We start from the raw sequence: 24,789 nt of genomic DNA on the forward strand, positions 1-24,789 counted from the left end.
CCTGGTGATGAGGCCACTCTTGAGTCATCCTTGTTCCTGCAAATAACACTTCACTCCTCTTAGTGACCCCAATAAAATCTCAGTCGTTCACCAAGTTGGACTCTGGTACAATCATTACTTAAGTCTGCTATGGGTTCCTTTTCTAGGGTGAGTACATGTATGTTTTACACCTCCCTAGGAAAGATTTGTCACACACACACACACACACACACACACACACACACACACACACACACACACACTTGTCTCTCATTGATTGTGCCAGTTTAAAACCTAATGCATGTGTTTTTGATGATTCTTGTTTTCTCATTCGCCTTAATGGTTGATATGTTTTCCTTCCAGAGTGTTGAAATCTGCAGGGCTTGGTAGCACAGTCCTGTACTCACCCCAGCACTTGGCAGGTAAGGGCGGGTAGACTTACTCCAACCTGTTTAATTTCACTCTTTCTCTTATGTGGACTCAGACTCGAACACCCGTCATCAGTGTGCACTTCTCTTTCCTCACAGTTTCATCCATTCCTCTTCATAACCACCCCCCAACTCAGAGCATCTGAAACAGGAAACCATGCTCGAACCCTAGTCAAGCTAATTCTAGAATTCTTTAGGAAGTTCTGTCTCTTTGCCCACAAAGGAGTGATTAAAAATAAGGCACTAAAAATTGTATTCAGGATCAGGACATGATGCCAAATGATTCGGCACAAGATTCATTTCAGAATAGGTGATATTTTTCCCCCTTCATCTTTTTTCCTCATTGTCCTTCTAGAACAATCATTGCTTTCCTCTTATGTTTATACTTCACCCATCTTTCCTCCTCATCTTTCCTTCCTGGCTTTATGCCTTCTTTTTCCTGTCTCTTTCGATTTTTCATTTCTCTCTCTTCCTTCTCCTCCCTCTCTGGTTAGTGCGTAGTGGCTGAGTCACTCTGGAGTATAAGAAACCATCAGTGCTCAGTCCAGAAGGTGAGCACTAGAGACGGAGAGGCTCTCGGTTCTGAACCTGCCAGAAGCAAAGATGGAGCAAGTTAGCCTGGCCACAAAAACACCCAGCAATGTAAGTCGGGGTGAGCTCTGGGAACGTAGTCTCCAGAATGGTCATAATTAGTAGTAGGTATACCTTACTACTTAAGGCTCTGTGGAGAAGGAATGGGCATATTTAGTAGTAGGTATACTTTACTACTTAAGGCTCTGTTGAGAAGGAATGGTCATAACTAGTAGTAGGTATACCTTACTATTTATGGCTCTATTGAGAATGGGCATATTTAGTAGTAGGTACACTTTACTACTTAAGTTTCTGTTGAAAACGTGCTTTGCATAAAGGAAGAACTCCTGGTAATCTGCAAGTCAGTTTTAGAGAATTTCTATCAAAATCATAATAAAATAAGAACTGTTATCATTTAAAGAAACAACTTAGAAATTTACCCAAAAGGGGAGATACTGTGATCATGGAGGTATTTTTTCCAGGATGAGGCTCATCCATTACACTCCAAATATGCTGTCCCTTATCATTTCCCGAAATTTGGGGAACTGTGTAATTAGTGACAGTAGGGGACTGTGTTCCCACTTTCCCCTTATTTTTGTGTTAAAAAAAAGCAACTTAATCAATACTGAAAAGTTTATAAAAGGTATGTTTAAATTCTTACCTTCAAAATACCTATTAATAAAGGAAAAATCAATAGAGAAAACCAAAGACTGAATTGTATGGAGATTTACAAACTAAAATGAATAAATGTTATAAGACAGAGGGAGTAAATTAAAATGGCAAATTAAATGTTCTGCATTGTATTTCACTAGGATGAACTTGAGTTAGAAAAGTAAGATGGCCAGTGTTTCTCATTTTACTTCCAAGGTGTTGCTCATCTTTTCTTAAAAGAAAAGGTTCTTTGCACAATAGATTCTAATCTCTAAGTAAGTAGTCAGTATTAGAAAGTATAATGCAGGAATTTAAACTCAGAAAGCAGAATTGGGCTTCATAAACCAATACTGATACTTTGTGATATTTTAAATACAGAAAAATCAACTAAGAATTCCAATCAGCTTGCTGGAGCTAAAAGAATGTATAATATGCACGTATATGTGTATATTTAAATACATATACACATATGTGTGTAGATGTGAACTCATCTTGCATTATGACATTTTGTTTAAAATTTTATTTTAGCCGGGTGGTGGTGGCGCACGCCTTTAATCCCAGCACTCAGGAGGCAGAGGCAGGCGGATCTCTGTGAGTTCGAGGCCAGCCTGGTCTACAGAGCGAGATCCAGGAAAGGCGCAAAGCTACACAGAGAAACCCTGTCTCGAAAAAAACAAACAAAAAAAAATTTATTTTAATCAGACATAAAAAAGATACAAGTGATTGTTCCAATGAATAAGTAGACTATTTTCATCTACTTTCATCCTCTAAGGAGATAAGCAGGATGGCTGCTCAGTGTAGTAGATGTAATTTGACTCCATATCTCACCTGTTTCTAGTTCATTCGCAGTAAGGTACCTCATCACTTCATTTTTGAATTTGTATAGGTCATCACATGCAAGGCAGCTGTTGCCTGGACAGCAAATGCCCCTCTGTCCATTGAGGAGGTTCAAGTTGATCCACCAAAGGCTGGCGAGGTTCGAATTAAGGTAAATATAAATGATGATACATTGAATGGATGTGGATGCATGTATGTGTGTTTACAATGAATTTAGGAAACAAATCGTATTCTATATTAAAGAGAGCTAAGACTTCCTATGATTTATACAGATTGGCATTAGCATATAGTAATAGTGAGGTTGCTGCATTTCGTTAAAATGTCACAAACCTAAGACTATAAACACTAAGTGGCCAGGATTATTTTTAAAACACTAATGTTTTTTAGATTTGAAAATCAGAATAAGGAAGTAGCTCAGTGAAGTCACATAAAGCCAGGCAAGAGGCATGTATTTGTGACTAGGAGCTGGAGATGGGAGAACCCCCAGGACTTTCTGGCCAACCAGTGAAGCCAAAGTGATGAACCTTTGTTTCAGGGGGGACCGTGTCTCAAAATAGAGGAGGAGATGAGGACAGATATCTGGACTTCAACTTCTGGTGCACATGTGTGCACACACGCCACAAACACACAGGAAGTTCTCTCTCTCTCTCTCTCTCTCTCTCTCACACACACACACACACACACACACACACACACACACATACACACACACCCCACAAACACATATGATAAGATAAAAGGTACATTTTTGAATCTGCTTTTAAAAAGGAACTACTTGTTTTAAATAGGATAAGAAATAAATTTTTTTGTCTGAATCTGTCAAATGTGAATGGACTAGACATTGTTAGTGTAATTCTTGACTGTATATATATTGTATATACTTATTGTATATACTTTTTATTACATTTCTTATAACTTTTTCATTTTAAACAAAAAAAGGGAAATGTGGTTGATATATTGTGCACCCCAATAAACTTATCTGGGGGTCAGAAAACAGAGTAGCCACTATATTAAACATAGGTTTAGGCAGTGGTAGCACACGCCTTTAATCCTAGCAATCTGGAGGCAGAGATCCATCCAGATCTCTGTGAGTTCAAAGCCACACTGGAAACAGCCAGGCATGGTGACATATGCCTTTAATCCCAGGAAGTGCTGGCAGGAAGCAGAAAGGTATATAAGGCATGAGGACTAGGAACTAGAGGTCCTTTTAAGCTTTTAGGCTTTTAGCAGCAGGACACTGAGATCCATTCAGGTGAGGACTCAAGGACTTTCAATCAGAGGAAACAAGATCAGCTGAAAAGTTGGCAAGATGAGGTTGGATGTGGTTTGTTCTGTTTTTCTGATCTTTCAGCGTTCACCCCAATACCTGGCTCCAGGTTTGTTTTTATTAATAAGACCTTTTAAGATTTGTGTTACACACATACATACACAGAAAGTTCTCTTTCTCTCACACACATAGGAAACTCACATACACACACAGGAAAGCTCATGCATATACAGACATACACATACACACACACACACACACACACACACACACACACACACACATAGTAAGATTTGTGAAAATCAACACAACTGTTGGTCCCTAAACCTCCATTTTCCACAATTACAGAGATATTCTGATATATAGCTATTGGATGGCTGTAGGTGTCCTCCAAAACTTGTGTTGAAGTCTTATTGCCAATGTAGTGATTCCAAGACAATGCCTCTAAGAAGTGAGTGTGTAGATCGTGGGGCCTTTGCCCTCATGAATGGATTAAAGCTGTCACTGTAAGAAGGGATTACTTATAGACTCCTAATAAAAGCATGATGTTGCACCCACCTACCTCTCTGTGTCACACACATTCACCTGTTGTTTGCCATGTTGTAACATGAGAGACACCATGCTCTTAGATTCACCAGATTCCACAGCTGTGAGCCAAATAAACTGATAGGTTAAGGATGACATAATCGGTGATATTCTGTTACATCAGTAGAAGACGGACTAGACAAAGGTAAATGCTCTGCTGCAGTGGGAGTGACTGAGAGGCCCGGGCTCCCTCTCCCACACTGGCTCACTGACAGACTCTCCAGGTATGACAGACTTATAGTGCTAGGGAGGAACCAGCCGACTTCCTCCCCTGTTCTCATCAGTAAGAAAAGTTTGCTCTAGAAGGGCCAGGTGAGGTCTGAGTCTGCTCCAGTTGCCGTCACAGAACGCCATTGTTCATGTGCTTTAAACAAGATTTATTTTCTCACAGTTCCAGAGTCTGGAAGTCTTCTAGATGAGGACGCCAGCATGGCTGGTTCTGACTAAAGCTCTCATCCTGGCTTAGATAGATGCTCATTTTCTTGCTGTACCTTTATATGAGAGAGAAAGAGAGAACATGGAAAGGAGGAAGCGCCTGGTCTCTCTCTTCATGACTTCATCTGAAGCTGACTACCTCCCAAGACTTCCACTTCCAAATGCTATTACACTGGGGGCTGCCTAGGGCCACTGTATGTAAAAGGCAAACAGTTCAGTTGATAGCAAGAGCTCACACTGTCATTCCCCTGCTCATGGGGAAGAGGTGTCACTTTGGGGGAATAAGTCACTACCTTCACCCAACTCTACTATACCATACAGATGTTCTAACAACAGGAAGAGGCAAGTAGGAGGCCTCAGCACTCCACAGTTCTGTTAAGGGGGCTAACTTTGTTTGGAAAAGAGTGTGGGAGGACTCATACCTTGAGAAGTTACAAAAACAAAGAACTGTGTGGGTATTTTAGGGTTATTTGACTCTCAGTTTCCAAAGTTCAAGAGTGTGTTTTTAGTATCTAACTAGCTTCTGGCAAGGAACTCATGCTCTCTCACAATGAGACAGAGAAAGGGGAGTACTTAACTCACTCGGTAACTAATTCAGTCTTGTTAGACCTAACTCATTCCCATGAGACTTAATCTAGTCTCTTTTTTAAAGATGTATTTTGTTTTTAAAGTGTGTATATGTGTCATCCGTGTATCTGTGTGCACTTGTGTGCTGCTGTCCCTAGAAGCCGTGAAAGGATATCTGAGACACTTAAGCTTGAATTACAGACAGTTATGAGCTACCCAACTTTGGTGCTAAGAACCCAAACTCAGGACCTCTACAGGAACAGAAAGCATTCTTAGCCTCTCCCTCTAGTCTCTTGAGAAAGACACTAAGCCATTATGAGGGTGATGTGCTAGACCCATCCATCAAAGGCTGGCATTCAGTACCTGTTTCACAGGGGAGTGAGAGTCTAGCACGCGAACCCTCGGGGAGCAGACCACACCCAAACTGTCTCCAAGATCTTGGTGATAAGCAATTAAGAGAGTACTGGAAACTCTTGTGATTATAGCAGCAGCAAGCTCAACACAGAAAACCAGGCAAAGATACAATTAATAGTCCATGCTGACATCACTTGAATCTCTGGAAATCTAAAGCTGTGGACCAGACTAGACTGATCTCTCTCAAGACCAATCAGAGTGGGCTTTGAAGAGCAGCAACCCAACAAAAGAACAGAGAGAGACGGGATTGTGGGGCAACTACTTGGATCAATGGCCTGAATAAACAGACCAAGAAAACACAGAGATAATTATCTTCCACCCCCCCACCCCCACTCCCATCCCCCCCCACAAGAGCCCAGAGTAATAAAGGAAATAACATCAAAGTGAGCAATCAGATTGCCAGAAGGAAATAGCAATTTTACAAGGAATTTCAAAAGTTCCAAGGATCAATTTCTGCAGGCCAGGAAAAATAATAAAAATAAAGAGAATGTCTAGATAAAACTTGTTAGCCCTGTCAACATGTTCCGAGGGAAATATTCAGTCTGAAACTGATCTGACTTGCCGCCAATGTCATCCAGTTGTGGTATCTCTGTACCCTGGAGAGAAACTAAGTCACCTTTCGATTTGGAACAGGTAGAGATAAAAATAGTTGCAATGAAGAGAAAGCCAGAAAGCTGTGTGCTGCAGAAGACTCTTAGGAGAGGTCTTCAAAGGCCTTTCTGTTTCCCTTTTGCGTTAGTTTTTATCAGGAAACAGCACGCAGGATGGGGACAGGAAAGCTGGCACAGAAGGGCTCAGGGTTTAGACTGCTTTACCTTTTGGCACAGAATGCAGGGAGATCATCCAAATGTTACCCAGGCTTCCTTCCATGTGAGTTCATGTAACAAAACGTATCCTAAAGTTCCTGCTGTATGCTTTACCCCATCCTACAGTAGCAAAGTGCCAGAAAGAATTCAGTGAGGTCTGCTGTGTTTAGGCAGTCTGGGCAAAATTATGAAGACAAGAGAAACTATGTGTTGTGTTCTGTGGGCACAATAATATCACAAATGTGAGAATTAAAGGATAATCTGCCTCTAGACTTGAAGTTGTGTCATATTTTTCTCTGAAAGACTCAATAATTTTATGACCAGGTATTTTAATATAATAATTGTATTCTTTGAGCGTTTCATCCATGCATACAATATGTTTTGATTGTATTTACCTCTGCTCTTAACTCCTTATGGATTCACTGCCCACTTCCCCATCCTCTCCATACTTCATGTCCTTTTTATTTTTTAACACCTCACTGGGTCCAGTTTATGCTGCTCATATATGCACGGTGTGGGGCCGCCCACTGGAACATGGTTGACCTACCAAGGACTGAACCCCTAAAGAAAACTGACTCACTTAGCAGTCACCAGCTGTGAGAAGTCCCTCAGCTAGGTGTGAGGGCTTGTGAACCCTTCTCTCCTGGGGTGTTAACTGGCTTGCTCTTGTGCAGGTAACCACAGCTGCTCTCAGTTCATGGGTACGTCAGTCCTATCCAGAGGATACTGTTTCTCCCTGGTCTTCCTCAACCTCGGGCTCTTACAATCTGTCCAACCCCTCTTCCACAATATGGCCCCAGCCTTGGGGAAGAATGTGACACAGATGTCCCATTTATGGCAGAACATGCCATACATAGTCTCTGCACTTTGACCAGTTGTGAGTTTCTTCATTAACTGTCATCCACAGCACAAAGACAGTTGCATTAATCAAGGAGTAGATATAGATGTCTTTAGAGGGCAGTTTGATACTATGTCCATTTAGCAATAAAGCAATAGTAATAGGTTTATTTCTGGAGCCTATGAGTTCCCAGCCATAGGGGTTTGGCCAGATTTATAGTACCAGGCATGTTTTTCTTCCTGTGGAGTAGGTCTTAAATCCAATGAGAAAGTGGTTGTTTTTACCTCCAGAGCGTTCATGCTACCGCTACACCCATGGGTGCATCCTACCAGGCTGGTCATTATCATAGCTTGCAGAGTTCAGAGATAAAACTGCTGGTGACTTTTCTCTCCCAGTAGCACACATAGAACCTTCCAGTACCAGGAAAGCAAGCCAGCAGGGGAAAAGCACCCCAGTCAGAACCAGCCTGATTTTCCACATCTGTGGAGTTTTCAGTACTAGGATCATACCAACAAGTGCCTGGTGAACAACCAAGAACCACCCCAACAGCTATATTGTTCGAGGGGTCTCCAAGACACCCGTGACCAACAATCCAAGGGGGAGGTATCCCCAGACCTGGGACTGGACTTTTTATTTGGCAACCTATGGTTTCTGGGAAGAGATTCTCTCTCTCTCTCTCTCTCTCTCTCTCTCTCTCTCTCTCTCTCTCTCTCTCTCTCTCTCTCTCTCTTCTCTCTCTCTCTCACACACACACATTTAGAAAGCTTATAAAATAGTAGGTTTCAATATGGCTTTTTAAAATGTCCTTAGTGTTAATTATCCTTGCCTCGTCCCCTATTCTGCCTTACTTTCCCATCTCCCTCTACAGGTAAACCTCCCTCCTCATTAATCCCCTTTTCCTTTTCACCTGTGTTCTCCTCTCCCTTCTCCCTTAAACCATCTTCCTCCCTCTCCCCCTAGTGGCTTCTTTCAAATAGTTAGGCTTTCTATTGCTGTGGTAAAACATCATGACCACAAGCAACTTGGGAAGGAAAGGGATTGTTTCATTTCCCTCCTCTTGTCACACCGCACCACTGAGGAAAATCAGGGCAGGAACCTGGAGGCAGGAACCGAAGCAGAGGCCGGGGAGGAGTGCTGCTTACTGGATTGTTCACTCACAGCTTGCTCGGCCTACTTTCTTATACATCCCAGGACCACCAGTCCAGGTTGGCAATGCCCACAGTAAACAGGACCCACCCACCTCAATTATTAATCAAGACAATACCCCACAACTTTGCTGCAGGCCAAGCTGTTGGAAGCATTTTTTTCAATTAACATTCTCTTCCCCCAGTTATATTAGGTTTGTGTCTAGTTAACAAAAACCAACCAGCACACCTACTCTACAAGTACTCCAAGTTAAACATGCAAATCTCAAGATTTGATACCAGGATCCACATGTTAGTGACAACACAGTGAGTGTGTCTTTCTGTCACAAGGCATTTTTCTCCATTAATTTAATCATCTTTTCAGATTATATCCACCGGGATCTGTGGTACTGATAACCACATCCTGGAAGGGAAAAACAAAGTACCGCTTCCTGCCATCTTGGGCCATGAAGGAGCTGGGATTGTGGAGAGTGTCGGGCAAGGCGTAACTACCTTAAAGCCAGGTAGGTAACTAGGCATGATATTGATGCCATCTAGGGGTGCAGGAAGAGGTTTGGCTTCTCTGCCACTTAAGAAATTAAGAGGCAGGGCTCTAAGAAATTAAGAGGCAGGGCTGGAGAGATGGCTCAGAGGGTAAGCAGCACTGGTGGCTCTTCCAGAGGTCCTGAGTTCAATTCCCAGCAACCATATGGTGGCTTGCAACCATCTGTAATGAGATCTGGTGCCCTCTTCTGGCATGTAGGCAGAACACTGTACACATAATAAATAAATAAATCTTTTAAAAAAAAAGAGAGAGAGGGAAGGAGGAAGGAAGGGAAAGGAAGGAAGGAAGGAAAGAAGGAAGGAAGGAAGAAATTAAGAGGCAGGGGAAAGATGTTATCAGAAATCACATGGAGCTCCAGCAGAGCTATCCTATGGTAACTGGGAAATCAAGGTCCCCTCTTGAGGGTCTTAGTTTTATTAATGAAAGAATTTAAGAACAATCAAAAACAAGCTTCAGAACAAAGAATGAATTCAAACAGAAGCATAAAGACAGTTTATTGGAGCTTAAAAGGGAAATCCCAGTTCAGGCAAACTGGAAGAGAGAGGAGAGGTAAAGAAGAGAAGGAATGAAAGTCAAGCTGCTTGAACTGAGGCAGCATGGGGCTCAGCCCCTTGGCCACAGATGCCACAAGCCAAGGAGAGGAGCTTTAGAAAAAAGAGGAGGGATCCCAAAGCGTTAGTTACAGGGTGTGAGAGCATACTCGGGCTACAGGCAGCATCTGAGAGAAAAAGAAGAAATAGCCTCAGAAAGGCGAGCAGCCCCAAGACTCACGATGGGTTGGCTGGTAGGCATGGTGTTATGTGTCAGGCATTCGGGAAAGGAAAAGCTTGTACTTTCAATGAACCCACCCTCTCGTGGGTTCTCCCTAGCCAGCTGTTCCCTGTGTATTAGCTCTTAAGGAAGGGGACAGGAGCCTGTCTTCACCTAGAGGCAGATTCCATTTTTTACAATATAGCACTAATTCCTTTCCTAATTCTCACTCTGATTCTTTCCCTGAAGTAACATGAAGATTTCAGAACTCACCATATATTGACAAAACCATGAAACTGCATCCAGACATCAGACACAGTACAAGAAATAGGCAACTTGGGATTCAAAATCCCAGGCTGAGATGGAGTTCAGTGGTGTGACACTTACCTACCATGCACAAGGCTGTAGCCACAAGTTTTCTCTGGTCCCACCCAGCCCACAGTCTCACATTCCTCCAGTCCTGCCCAGCCTTTCAGTCCCTCAGCTGTTTATAAAACAATCATTCAGAGGCTTCATACTAATTACCAATAGTATGGCCTATGGCAGGCTTCTTGCAAGCTAGCTCTTTCATTTTAAATTAACACATTTCTATTAATCTTTGTTTTGCCATGTGGCCATGGGGTTACCAGTCTGGGGCAATGGTGCTCCTTGGGCAGCAGGCTGGCATCTCACCTCTCTTTCCTTTTCTTCTCTGTATATCTGCTTGGATTTCCCGCCTGCCTCTAAGCTGCCTTCCATAAGCCAATGCAGCTTTATTTATCAACCAATCGGAGCAACACATATTCACAGCATATAAAAAAAAATCCCACAGCCACAAGCCAGCATGGAAAAATAGAATATTCATTTCTTCCAATTTTGTTTGACTACAAGGGTCTAAAAGAAGAATTCTTATCCACTCATTTCTATAGATATTATCCCACACCAATCTACTCAATGTTACACTAAGAATTACAATATATACACTGTATCACAATATGGTTAAAAATAAAATATGAGCCCTTTTCTATACACACATGTGTGTATGCACTAATCTTTTCAATTGTACAGAGTAGTATCATGCATAAGAGTTTCTTCTAGAATTTGTATTTACTTTCCCCACACTACAGACCTTCATGTTTCAAGCACTTGATAATATCACATTATTCTAACAAGAATTTGTCATAGATTATTTGTTTTCTTTTATGTATATCATGAGCATGCTATGTCAGAAAAATGGGTGAACATATTTGTGTCTTTCCATGATATCAGAATGTACTGAATAACAGTACGTTCACCCGGTACAGCAGTTTTGCTGGCAACAATTTGCCAGACATTCCAGATCGCCTTGATCTCAAGCACTGGCTGAGGGAAGCACGAGCTGTTTCATTCCCATCCTAATTACTAATATTAACCCTGATCACATGTACACATCCCACAGTAAACACATCAGTTTGTATGTGGAGGGTAGGGACTCCAGAACAGGTATATATGTAGGTTACAAAGGCAAGGAATTTCAAGGGACCTAAGAGGCAATGCTGGAAAACTGAAAGAAATTCCAATAAACAGAGGCTTTATGGGGGCGAGATCTCCAGATGGTGTCCTAGGAGCGGTCATCACCCTCCTTTCTCAAAACGGAGTCAAAAGCTTCTTGTAAAGTTAAGTCTTTCGGGGCAATTAATCTGAAAAGCACCGTGTGACACAATATGGTGTGACTCAGGGCAAGGCACAGACTGATCTCAATCACCTCTGAAGAGATAGGTGCTCTGAAAAAGATCAGTTCCCTTGTTTGACTTACTTAGCTACTTAATGGCAGAACAGGATTAAGGGCACAGGCTGCCTTTCCTCAAGTTCCAGCATAATAATAAAAACACCTCATAATAAGTACTGATTCTAATTTAGCTCATGTATGAATTCATTCTTCCAAATGTCAATAAAGACAGATTCTGCTTTTCTCCTGGAACACTGAGCCAAACAGACAAGTCTCATACCACAAACACAGATGTCACTCTTAGACACAGCCACCTCTTTCCTTTGACCTTCAATGCCATGAACTGCAAATACCTGGATTCTTTTTTTTTTTTTTATCTTGCAGGTCTATTTATAGTAAAAATTTTTGATCCCATAGTGGAATGATAATTAACTTCAAATACCATGCCACAACTCTTCTGGAGCGAATTGATGACATCCGCTATAAACAGCTCCCAGTGGTATTTACTGTATTTCGGGTTTCCCCTGAGTTGGTCATAACTTTCTTTATTCTTTTTCCTCAGGAGATAAAGTCTTAGCGTTGCCTCTTCCGGAATGTAGGGAGTGTGTCTATTGCCTCCACCCTAAGGGCAACTTCTGCAAGAAAGAGAAGTTAGTTTCCATTTCGACTTCTCACCTCATGTGCTTTCCTGGGTGCAGGGGTTGACTCGACTCTGCTAACGTCTTCTCATTTCTCTTCTTCATTGCCGTGTCTGGGGGAGCAGTGTTCTCTCTCCAACCGGATTAATGTTGGATGGAACCAGCAGATTTACCTGCAGAGGGAAGAAAATCTATCATCTTTACGGGACCAGCACATTCACAGAATATACTGTGGTAGATGAAATTGCCCTGGTGAAAATTGATGATGCCGCTCCTATGGATAAAGTCTGTATTTTAAGCTGTGAGGTGCCGACAGGCTTTGGAGCTGTGTTTAATACAGCACAGGTAAGAACACATTTCTGAGTTGTTTTCAGTGACTGTCTACACAGTAAACAGGGAGCCACACAGCTGGAAGGCTCCTCCCATCATGGACAAAACCATAGGGACTTCCCACCCTTCTTCATTTCCTATTAACACAAAATCACCTCTGAATCTGCAGGTCACCCCTGGCTCTACATGTGTGGTGTTTGGACTTGGAGGGATCGGCTCTGCCATTGTCATGGCCTGCAAAGCCTCTGGTGCTTCTAGAATCATCGGGGTTGACATCAATGAGCAGAAGTTTCCCCGGGCAAGAGCCTTGGGTGTCACTGATTGTCTCAACCCTAACAAGCTCGAGAAACCCGTCCAGGAGGTGGTGATGGAAATGACCGGTATTGGTGCTGATTTTGCGTTCGAGGCAATCGGCCTCATTGAAACCATGGTATGTGTCTTGAGCACAATTTGGGAACACATTAACTTCTGAAAGTCAGGAATTTACTGCCATTTGTTTTATTTGGAAGGACTGCTGCAAATTGAACCAAGGGCCTCCAGCATGCTGAGCACAACTCTATACCTTCAGGCCTGATAAAGGGCTACAAATTTTTACCTAGCCTTTTTGAGCACATTGATATGCCTTGCACGCTTCTGAGCTATTATCCTGTTCTGTCCCATTTAATTCATAGATCCATCTTTGTAGCTAATAAATAACACTATCTTCAGCTTAAAGACTGAAAATCCTAATCTTAGTTGAATTTAAACAGCTTACTCTAGATGCCATAGTTAAACATACTCTGTGCTGTTTGATCATAGTATGTCTCCCACATACTCCCTGAAAGCACATATTAGCATTGTTATTGAATTTAGAGAACACAGTCCGCCCCACAAGTAAGGCCTGCCCTCCCCCTAGTAAGCCAATTTTAAAAAGCCAAACTAAAAACAGAAAGCAAAAAAAGATTTAATCAATGTGGCCACATTGGGAAGAGGCACAAAGGGCCCAATGAAGCCCCCAAGTCCATCTTCTCCAGGTCCTGAAGTGAGAGCAAAGTTTAAACAGATACATGCATTTGAGCAGTCCTGGTCAAGGTTTGTTCCCAACCTGACCTCGGCCAGTTCTTGTCTGGGCTTCAGTCTCACCCTGGAAGGCAGGCTAGCAAACTGTTAGGACTGTGTGAGATCTTTCTCCAGCAGACAAGTTCCCACACTGACTGGTGCCCTTTTTCTCTCCTAGCATAAGGTTCATTGGAAAAATACCCCATTTCTTTGAGGTTGTATCTTTCAATAGTCTACTGGTCAGACTGAGAGTTACAAGGGCCTCTTCAGAAGATCTTCATTTCTACCAGGCCACTCACAAGTTACATGTAGAGCTATTGAGACATTAACCCTTCTGTTTCTGCATTTAGGTCGCAGCTTTGAAGTCATGCGTTGTGAGCTACGGGGTGTGTGTGATTATGGGAGTTGCTCCCTCAGGGTCACAGCTCTCATTTGATCCAGCGGTGCTTCTCCCCGGGAGAACCTTGAAATCTTCTGTTATGGGAGGTAGGCCTTTCTGTTTCCTTTCTCTTTCCAGAACCCTAAGTCTCCTGCATGCTCCTTGGAGGGAAACAGGGAGGGAAGATAGGAAGAAATAGAAGACAGTGTATCGAGAAATGGAAAGGTGGGCTGCATTCTCAGCCCTCGGGATGCAGATGCAGGAAGAGTATCACAAGGTTGGTCAAGGCCAGCCTGGACTCAAGTGAGTTCCAGGCAGTCAGGCATACATAGCACGACACTATCCCCTCTCCAACTTCCATGAAAGCACAAGACTATCTTCCTGAAAGTAGTGTGTTCTCTGTAGAAGCAAACAGATCACTAGTTTAACACTGATAAGATCTATAAGGTGCCCATTGGGACCCAGACTTTCTGTACTTGGTGGCAAACCATGGGTGGTATATGGACCACTCCCCCATACAGGTTAAGACTAGATGAGCGTATCACTGATTTGCCCCCGTCCTGAGTTCTCACTTTAATAATCACTCTACGTTTCTATTTTAAAACTAAACACACAATTACAATGTGAGCCCACATTCCAATCTCTTCCCTAAACACCTTCAGAATCTATTCCATCACCTCACAGTCATACCCAGTATGCTTCCAGAACTAACCTGTTCCACAGAACCTGTGCAGTATTAAATGTTCTGAGGCCACACTGTCTAATGAAGTGACTTCTAGTCATATGTGACTTTTGAAAACTCAGAATATGGCTGGTGGGACTGGAAGACTGACAAGTCAGTTATGTTTCATTCTACTCTACTTAAATCCAAACAGCGGTGGTGGATGTGTGGAGCAGGCTTTCTTTTTGGGGGGCACCAACCAACTCCCAAATCATGACACAGAGACTTACTGTTAGCTTTGAATGCTCAGCCTTGCTTAGGCTTCTTTCTGGCTAGCTCTTTTAACTTAAATTAACATGTTTCTCTTTGTCTACCTTTTTTTTTTCTTTATTTCTGTATATCTTACTTTCTCTGCTTCTCGTGTCTGGCTGACAGCTGCCTGGCTTCTGGATCCAAGCATGCCTCTCTCTTCCTCTAGTTCTCTCCTCTTCCTTTTTCTCTGTTCCTCTCTTGAGCCTAAATTTCTCCTCCTATTTATTCTCTCTGCCCACCAACCCACCTATCCTTTCTCTGCCAAGCTCTTTACTAGACCAATCCGGTGCCTTAGGCAGGCAAGGTAAAATAAATGTAATACATCTTTGCCTAGCTAAAATAATATTCCACAACAGATGTGGTGGCACATGACTTAATCCAAGAGCTAGGAAGGCAGAGGGAAGTGGACTTTTGTGAGTTCAAGGCTAGCCTGATCTGCATAGTGAGTTCCAGGGCAAGGCAGGGCAACATAATGAGACCATGCCTAAAAAATAAGTAAATAAATGCAAGCAGCCACACATGACTAGCATCAGCTTGTTATTAGACAGCACAGTTCATATTATCTTATGCCCTGTCCTTAGCCAGAACGCTTAAGCAAGATTAATGACTGATTATTGGTGATTGGTGATTAATGACTAATTGATTGGTTAATTTAAGGCATGGATCTGAAAACTTGGCTTTTGCAGTCAGAGTTCTCAATGGGCATTACCTTTAAGCAAGTTATCCAAATTCCTTAAACCCAGTCCTACCAGCTGAAAACAAGGGTGAGCAATAGTTTTTCTTATCTAATAGTGAAAACTAAATGAAAAACATGCAAGGTAAGAATTCAGCAAAGAAGGTGACACAAATGAGCAAAAAGTGAGTGATCAGTTGATATGTTGACAACAGCAGCTCACGACCCAAGAAAACATGAGGTGTGGGCTTCGGTGGCAGTGAATGCTTGTTTGGGCTGGAAGGTCTGGGGCCTTCTAGATTATTCTTTGACACGCTTTTGTGTAAGTTGAATATGAAGTTGGACTACTACCCTCCTAATCACATAACAGGGAGAACATTTCCATCAACCAGCCTTCCACTTCAGAAGTCTCATCTTTCAGAAATTCAAGAATTATCCAACTTGTGTAAAGCTCCCCAAACTAAACTGTTTAAGAAGTAACTGAATGCAGAGAATGACTAAACACAAATGACTCAGCTTTTTCTTTATAGCTAACTTTCTATCTTTGTCCATTTTCTGTTGCCGTCAAAATGTGTGTGTGTGTGTGTGTGTGTGTGTGTGTGTGTGATTAACGTTCATGAAAAAGAAGTTTGTTTTGCTTTTGTCAAGATATTTTTTTCTCTTATGTGTGAGTATTTTGCCTGCATGTATGTATATACATCACTTGTGTGCCTGGTGCCCTCGAAGATTAGAAGAGGGTATTGGTCCCCTGGGGCAGAAGTTACAGATGGTTGTGAATGACCATGTGGGTGCTGGGAATTGGACCCAGGTCATCTGGAAGAGAAACAAGTGCTCTTGGCCACTGAGTCATCTCTCCAACCAGTGTCAGGATATTTTTATCAGAGCAACAGGAAAAAGAAACAAGCTCACATCAACTAGGAAGAGATGGGCTTTGTATAGCCAAGATGACTTCTGCCATAAGGTGATAACCCACGTCTGCGGCTGCTAAGGGCTATCAAGCACAGCCTTCTGGTTCAATACAAAGGATTACACTGTCTGCAGCAAGAACAGTCCCCCTACAGCAAGATAGAAGCTGAGGGGGGTGTGCCTGCTGAGCCATCACTGAGCCATTGGTCCCCCATCACTGAGCCATTGGTCCCCCATCACTGAGTCATTGGTTCCCCATCACTGAGCCATTAGTCCCAGTCTCTCTTCCTGTCCCTAGACAAGAGACTTTGTCACCTTCTTCTTATGAGGCTGACATATTGCAAGTTTTATGGTTTCTTTCTTGTCAGGCACTATGCCACCTTAGAGGCTCTTCCATGCTTTTAGAAGGACCCTAGGATTCCACACAACTGCTGGAAAATTGAATGTGTTTAGCTCCAGGTACCTGGATTGACCAGCCTTGTGCCTGGTTGTCAGATCCCCAGACCTCAATGTTTTGCCTTTATTTTGACCAGCTACTCCAATCCCAAAGTTGAAATTTGCAAGCACCTTATTCCCATATACCGTGTGTGCCTTCTTCCTGTGCTTCTCTTCATCTATTTATGACACCAAGTGTGTGTGCATGTGTAAAGGCTTTATCAAGCATGCTGGAGAGGTATACCAGATACTCACAGTTGGTTGTCTCATACTTACCAACTAATAAAACTAGCCCCCTAAAAAGAATTATTTTGTTATGGATGAGAGAAGCTGCTGCAAAGGTTGCCCTTTATTCAGTGTTACGCTAACAGGGTTTTAGGTTAGTGAAAATCCTGCATACCAACCAATTATGCAATCATCAGATATTGTATTGTTTCTGTGGTATGGATGTTGAAGGTCTCCCCGGTCTGTAGGTCAGAGGTGCCCAGAATGGTGCTACTGAGAAGTTCTGGAGGTGAAGCCTTCTGCAAAGTCCTTAAGTCCTTGAGTGTATGATCTCAAATGAGACTGTGATAGTATTTTCCTCTTCCTCTGTGAAAGAAAAAAACAGAAGTAATAGACTCAATGCAATCGTGATCACAGCCCATCAGCCCACTTTCCGGGACACTAACCACTTCCTATGACCTTCACTCCCAGCTGTTTTTATGTGCGTTAACACGCTCTGCCTTAGATGAAAGGAGACTGGTAATCCAGGTCAGTCAGCCAGTGGGTGCTGCAGGAAATGGTTAGTGCCCGAAGGACAAAGGAGAGCTTTAGGCATGTGGTTATGGTTATAGCCATGACAGCATAGGCATAGGGCTCTTCTATAGGCCTGGTGATCACATCTGTCAGTGATTGGATTCTGCTGTGCAACAAACTGCTTGCTTTGACACTTAGGAAAAGGACCAATGAATGGCTGGCTTTGATAATTTTATAAATAGACAGTTCACTGGAGCCTTCTGTCAGCTCTGATACTTTTCACATCCCATTGCTTTAGTCTTTTCCTTCTACAGGGTATAAAACCAGAGATGGCATCCCTAAACTAGTAACTGACTACTTACAAAAAAAAATCAACACAGATGCTCTTATAACCCATAAGCTGCCTTTTGAAAAAGTCAATGAAGCGTTCAAATTGTTACGAGAGGGAAACTGGTAAGTATTTGTGCAAATGGGGTGTGTGTGTGTGTGTGTGTGTGTGTGTGTGTGTGTGTGTATGTGTATGTGTGTGTGTATACAAGACTTTCCTGGGTGTGGGGATATTTTGGTCAAAATTTTATGACAAGTCCATGCTCCCATTTTACTCTCTGCTACCCTCATGTGACATGTAAATGGTAGTTAGTTTGTCTGATAAACTCTTGAATATCACATTTCTATTTCTAACACCAGTATCAACTGCAACAACACGAGTGTGGGAACTGCTCAGGAGTAAGTTTTTGCCTAAAAGAACAAATAAACAAAAAGGTGAATCGATAAGCAGAATTCTTTAATCTGAATGTTTTAGAATGGTGGACTTAGAATGCTTTATATACCAGGGAACTTGCTAATATATAAAGCACAATGTACATCACTCTTCCTGATGACTCTCATTTGGTAGTAATAAGAGCACCACAAATTGACAAGAAAAAAACAACAACAAAAAGACCGACTTTTCCATTCAAAATGCAACCCAGTGATTGTCTTCACACAGCCTTTCGTTCTAAAAAATAGAACAGTGCTGTGGAATTACTGCTCCAGTTCCCACCAGACTAGTGAGTGGCCACCTGAAGAGTGGTGAGAGGTCCCAGAGTAAAGTGCACCCATAACTGAGGTGACTGACTGCTCAGGGCTGTCTGCTGCCATACTGTTTGGTTCTCGTTGCTCCGTTCTGATCTCATGATTGACTGTTCTCTGCTATCCTTGATTACAGATATTTTCAGTGTCTGTAAAAAGGGCAGAGTTGGGAGATGGGGATGTATGTGCTGTAATTGCCTTGTGCTACATCCATAAGCACAGACAAGTTAGTCATCTCAGCATTTACTCTTTTGTGTTTCAGCATCCGCTGCGTCCTCACACTCTAAGACTCCGACAATGGCGGGATATTAGCATCCTCAGCAGGGCTCTGTGGTGCTTCTTTACCTCCTTGAAGATTAAATTGCAACCTATGGAGACCAAAATTGGAAAGACACACATACACAATTTTAACAAATTAAACAATCAAATTAACTATTTCAAAACTCATGTCTCTATTTCAGGCTAAACATCAAAGGAAAAGAAGCAGGAATTGGTTACTAAAAATAATATGTGTCCACACTTACAGTACCACTTTAACTTTGCTTTATTTAGTATAGGACTAGGGCCAACCTGTATTTATTTAAAACCTATTTAGAGTGGGTTCTTTGCCATTCTATATGCTCAACTGACTGTTTCAGAAAAACAGGCTGTGGAATAATCCTTTTGTACACTGTGAAGATGTGTTGCCCTCATTGGTTTAATAAAGAGCTAACTGTCCAATAACTAGGCAGGAAGAAGTAAAGCTAGAGAGCCAGACTGGGAGAACACTGGGAGGAAAAGGGAGAAGTCACCAGGAGATGTGAAGAGAAAAAAAAAAAAGTACCAAGCCACATGATCGTACATAGACAATATGGGTTAATTTAAGTTATACGAGCTAGTTAGTAACAAGCCTAAGCTATTAGCCAAACATTTATAATTAACAGTAAGTCTCTGTGTGGTTATTTGGGAGCTGGCTGGTAGGACAGAAACATCCACCAACAAAAATCCTGGGCACATTATGTCAGAAATAGAGATAAGTACATGTTCATCTTTGCACAATGCAGAATGTATTAACAATAAACTCACAAGGGGCCATAGTTTCAATGGCAGCAATTTGTCAGATACATCAACTTTTCATGATAATCCTGGCAGAGGTGAGCAGGGATACTTTAATTGCAATCTTATTTACTACTCTTACCACTCAGATCACATATTACACATCACACAGCAATTATTTCTATATATGCATGATATATGTAGGTTATAGAATGACTCTTGTGAATTAAGGGGTCACAGCAGACTTCAAGAGGTTTGAGAAGTCCTAAGAAGCAGGAAAACTGGTAGATATAAATCTGTACTGACAATGAACCAACTTGGGCTATTGCTTCTGCTAAAGCAGTGGTTCTCAACCTTCCTAATGCTGAGACCCTTTAATACAGTTCCCCAACCATAAAATTATTTTCACCAATACTTCATAACTATAATTTTGCTACTGTTGTGAATCGTAATGTAAATATCTAATATGCAGATGGTCTTAGGCAACCTCTGTGAAAGGGTCATTTGACCCCCAAAGAGGTCATTACCCACAGGTTGAGAATCACTGTGCTAGAGAATCTACCAAGGCTATTGTAGAGTCAGGCTTCAGGCTCAGAGTTGAGACCAGCTATAGAGACAAAAGGGCAGAACTAGGTCCTGATGAACAAATGAGTAGATGGGTAGATGGCAGGTCTAGGCAAGTAAACAGGTAGATGAGCAGTGACAGTTTGAGTATGTCACATCAACAACAGAGATTAGGCTGAGCTGAAGGCCCTGAGATAGTTGTGAATTACCTGCCTGTCAGTCTCTTGATGCACATCCTAGGTGGTCAGTGAAGGATCTCTCCATCTTTTTTTGTTTGTTTTTGATTTTTAGAGACAGGGTTTTCCTGTATAGCCTTAGCTGTGCTGGAACTCACTCTTTACACCAACTGGCCTCAAACTCAGAGATTCACCTGCCTCTGCCTCCGAAGTGCTGGGATTAAAGGTGTGCACCACCACTGCCTGTTGTTTGTTTTTGTTCTTTTGGGGAGCCTGCCATCCAGCTCCCAAATAAATCACACAGGGAGGCTTATTCTTAATTATAAATTTCTGGCCTTAGCTTGGCTTGTTTCTTGCCAGCTTTTCTTAACTTTAAATTATCCCATCTAGGGTTGGGGAATTAACTCAGTGGTAGAGCCCTTGCCTAGCAAGCACAAGGCCCTGGGTTCGGTTCTCAGCTCTGGAAAAAAAAAAAAAAAAAAAAAGACCGCCAGGTGGTGGCACATGCCTTTAATCCCAGCACTCAGGAGGCAGAGCCAGGTGGATCTCTGTGAGTTTGAGGCCAGCCTGGGCTACCAAGTGAGTTCCAGGAAAGGCACAAAGCTACACAGAGAAACCCTGTCTTGAAAAAACAAAACAAAAAAAATTATCCCATCTACCTTTTGGCTCTGGGCTTTCCCCATTCTCTTAATTCTGTAAGTCTTACTCTTTTGTTTTGTTTTGTTTTTTGAGACAGAGTTTCTCTGTAGTTTTGGAGCCTGTCCTGGACTAGCTCTGTAGACCAGGCTGGCCTTGAGCTCACAGAGATCCACCTGCCTCTGCCTCCCGAGTGCTGGGATTACAGGCGTGTGCCACCACCACCTGGCATAAATCTTACTCTTAATCCATGGCTTACTGTGTAGCTGGGTGGCTGACCCTTAGAGTCCTCCTCCTCCGGCTCTTTCTTCCTCCTCCTCCTCTATATTCTCTCTGCCTGCCAGTGCCTATCAGTGGCCTTGATATTGGCCACTCAGCTCTTTATTAGACCATCACGTGTTCTAGACAGGCACAGTAACACAGCTTCACAGAGTTAAACAAATGCAACATAAACAAAAGTAACACACCTTAAAACAATATTCCCCAACCACTGCCAGTCATCTTAATGCTAGGTGCCTACCTCTTTATGGGACTCAAATGAAGGAGTTACATCCTTTCCTTGGTCTGGTGTGTCTAACAAGTTCTTAGTCCTGCTTTTCTCTGTATGGTTTAAATATGATCACTGTACAAAGGATGGGGGCAAAATTTATATCACATGGCACAAGGTTTTGGCTCATCTACTTATCTCAAGCTACCTTGCACATGTGATAGTATCTATCACATGCCTTCTGCATACAGCTTCATGCATTTTATGTGTCATTAGCATCTGAAATCCTCCCAGGGATGTGTGTTTTAGTGTTGTAATGAGCCATAGGTCACCTGCACACACTCTGGAGTGCCCCTGTGCCTCTTCTGGTGGCTGTCATTAGTCAACCTCTATCCCAATAAGCAGGAGGTGTGCTCCAGTCGTCTTTGCCAACTGTTTTTTTTTAATATAATACTTTTTCTAAGGATTAGCATGAGGCCTTCTCATTCTAGACCCTGTTCTACTTCACTGGAGTCTTGAGAACTGAGTCAAATTTGGAAAAAAGGAGAATGTGTGCTGAACATGGCCATCTCTCTCTCTGCCTCTTGACTGTCGATGTGATGTGACCTCACATTCCCATGGACATGACCCCCTTGCCTCACCATGTACTCTCAGACCAGGAGCCAAAATAAGATCTTCCTTTGAAAAATCGTTTCAGTCATAACAATGAGAAAAGTAATACAAACACTTGATTTCATAAAACCAACACTAATGGACACAAAGGGATGGATCCCAATACAATAACAGTGGGTAAATTCAATAGCCTACTCTAATAAATCATCATCCAGATGTAAGAAATAAGCAATGAAACTTCAGAGTCAAACAGCACCATAAACAAGTTGGACTTAACAGATATCTACAGAGTATTTCTTCCAGCAGCTGTGGAAACACATAATTCTCAACAGCCTAAGGAACTTTGTTTAAAATAATTTACATTTTAGGCCACAAAGCAAGTCTTAGCAAATCAAAAATGTGGATTAATTTATTTGTCTTATACATAATTGTGGGCTAAAACTAGACAGGTCAAGTACCCTTCAGCATCTTGAAGACAGATGTACCTTCTTTCAAGGACTTCAGTTCTCTGTGGAAAATTAAGCCAGTCATCTGTAGTCAAATGTTTCCATTTACCCCCAAATATATGAAAGCTGGGGATATTTAGTTATCAATGGTAGCACCAGCTGGAGCACCAGATGGCAGTTTCCCCCCTAAACATGTTCTCTTTTCTTACATTTGTGTTTCTCGGTTTGGTGGTAAGGTCCCTCCTCTTGATGACTGCAATATTCTTGTTAACTGGTGGTGTTTGGGCTTGGGATCAATCTTTGCACTATTAGAGGGGCTTCCTTGGTTTCACCCCGAGAGTAGTTTTCCCCACTATGTCTCAAGTTTACAGTTTCAGAGGTTTAGTCCATTATCATCATGGTGGAAGCATGGCAGCATGCAGGCAGACATGGTGCAGGAGAAGGAGCTGAAAGTTCTACATCCTGATCTGCAGGTAACAGGAAAAGAACTGTGTGTCACTGAGTCTGGGCTTAAGCATCTGAGACCTAAAAGTTTGCCCCCATAGTGACACACTTCCTCCAACAGGCCACACCTACTCCAACAGGCCACACCTCCTAATAGTACCATTCCCTGTGTGCTAAGCATTCAAACACATCAGTCTTTGGGGACCATACCTCTTCAAACCACAACATCATCGCAGTCAGAATAGCCAAGATCAGCAGCTGACAACACATGCTGGCTTTTGTTGTGGAGACTGGAGAACCCTCGTTCACTGTTAGTGAGACTGCAAATTGGTGCAGCCACAATGGAAATCAGTATGGAGAATCCTCAAAAAAACTAAAAATAAATCTATCATATGACCAAATAAAGCTATACCATTCCTGGCATATGTCCAAAGGACTCAACAGCATATTTCACAGATGTTCGTAGCTGCTCTATTCACAATATCCAGGAAATTGAGACAACCCAAGTGTTCCTCAATAAATGAATAGGTATAAAACGTGATACATATATATAATGAAATATTATTCAGCTATAATTAAAAATGAAATCTTGAAATTTGCAGGTAAATGTGTAGACCTGGAAAAGATTACATTGAGTGAGGTAATCCAGATACAAATAGACAACACCACATGTTCTCTCTCATCTGTTGTTCTGTGGTTGTTTGAATGAGAATGAATCCCATGGGTTATATATCTGAGTACTTGGTCCCCAGTTAGAATTCTCTGGAAAGGATTAAGAGGTGTGTCACTGGGAGTGGTTTCAAAAGACTGGTGCTATTCCCAGTTCCCTTGCTTGCCTGCTGCTTGCAGATTAACAGGTGAGCTCTCAGCTACTGCTCCAGCACCATGCCTGCCTGCCTGCTGCCATAGTCCCCACCATGAGGACCATGGACTTTAATTCTCTGGAACTATGAGCCCAAAATTAAATGCTTTCTTTTATAAGTTGCCTTATATGTCACAGCAATAGAAAAGTAACTAAAATACATCCCCTTAAAATCCTCAGATGTGTATACACAACATGGAGTAACCACAGAAAAGAAAAAATGTAAAGGGACCATAAGGAGTTTGGGGGCTTGGGGGGTGAAGAACAGAATACATGTGATACAAAGTGGTAAATGCAATAACAGTCTGGGGCCTCCAACTGGGGAGGTAGAAAGGAGGTCAATACAGAAGGAGAAGAAGGGATAAATAACATCAAGGCTGTCTAATAAAGCCTCAAGCTATCATATTATTTTATACTTACCTAAAATTATATATATATATATATATATATATATATATATATATATATATATATATAGTTAATCCCAAAGATGGGAGGAGAAAGATCACTTACCTAAATCATCATGGCCAAATTAATTAAAGCAAGATTTTTTTTTATTCATGTATACAGGCTGCCTCCCCCTAAGGTGGAATTTGAGAGGTCGGCATTGGATGTGAGGAAGACAAGGTTTTTATAGCTCAGGGGTAGGGGATTTCCAAATGGGGGATTTGGTGGTCAAAATAGGTGGGGTTACAGGAGCAGAACATAAGCATAACAAGTTAGTCATAATGACCTCCTGAAACAAAGACATGATCGCAAGGTGGTCATAACAAGGTAGCCATAACCACCCTTTTGAAACAAAAGTAGAGTTGCAAGATAGTTATTAATTTTTTAAAACAAAGA

General features: G+C 42.1%; 1 protein-coding gene and 1 non-coding gene across 2 annotated transcripts; both read left to right on the forward strand.

Moving 5' to 3' along the window:
* Positions 1 to 1,010: 1,010 nt before the first annotated feature.
* Positions 1,011 to 18,971, forward strand: LOC131912732 (alcohol dehydrogenase 1-like). Its single transcript, XM_059265030.1, has 9 exons — positions 1,011 to 1,049; positions 2,515 to 2,616; positions 8,887 to 9,025; positions 12,066 to 12,153; positions 12,267 to 12,486; positions 12,641 to 12,901; positions 13,860 to 13,995; positions 17,928 to 18,066; positions 18,947 to 18,971. The coding sequence occupies exons 1-9, from the start codon at positions 1,011 to 1,013 to the stop codon at positions 18,969 to 18,971; spliced, it is 1,149 nt and encodes a 382-aa protein (XP_059121013.1).
* LOC131913976 (U1 spliceosomal RNA) lies at positions 1,410 to 1,568 on the forward strand. Its single transcript, XR_009380042.1, has one exon. It is a non-coding gene; the product is annotated as a U1 spliceosomal RNA (small nuclear RNA).
* Positions 18,972 to 24,789: the final 5,818 nt, after the last annotated feature.

The sequence above is a fragment of the Peromyscus eremicus genome, chromosome 6, assembly GCF_949786415.1.
Source record: "Peromyscus eremicus chromosome 6, PerEre_H2_v1, whole genome shotgun sequence".
Lineage (NCBI taxonomy): Eukaryota > Metazoa > Chordata > Mammalia > Rodentia > Cricetidae > Peromyscus > Peromyscus eremicus.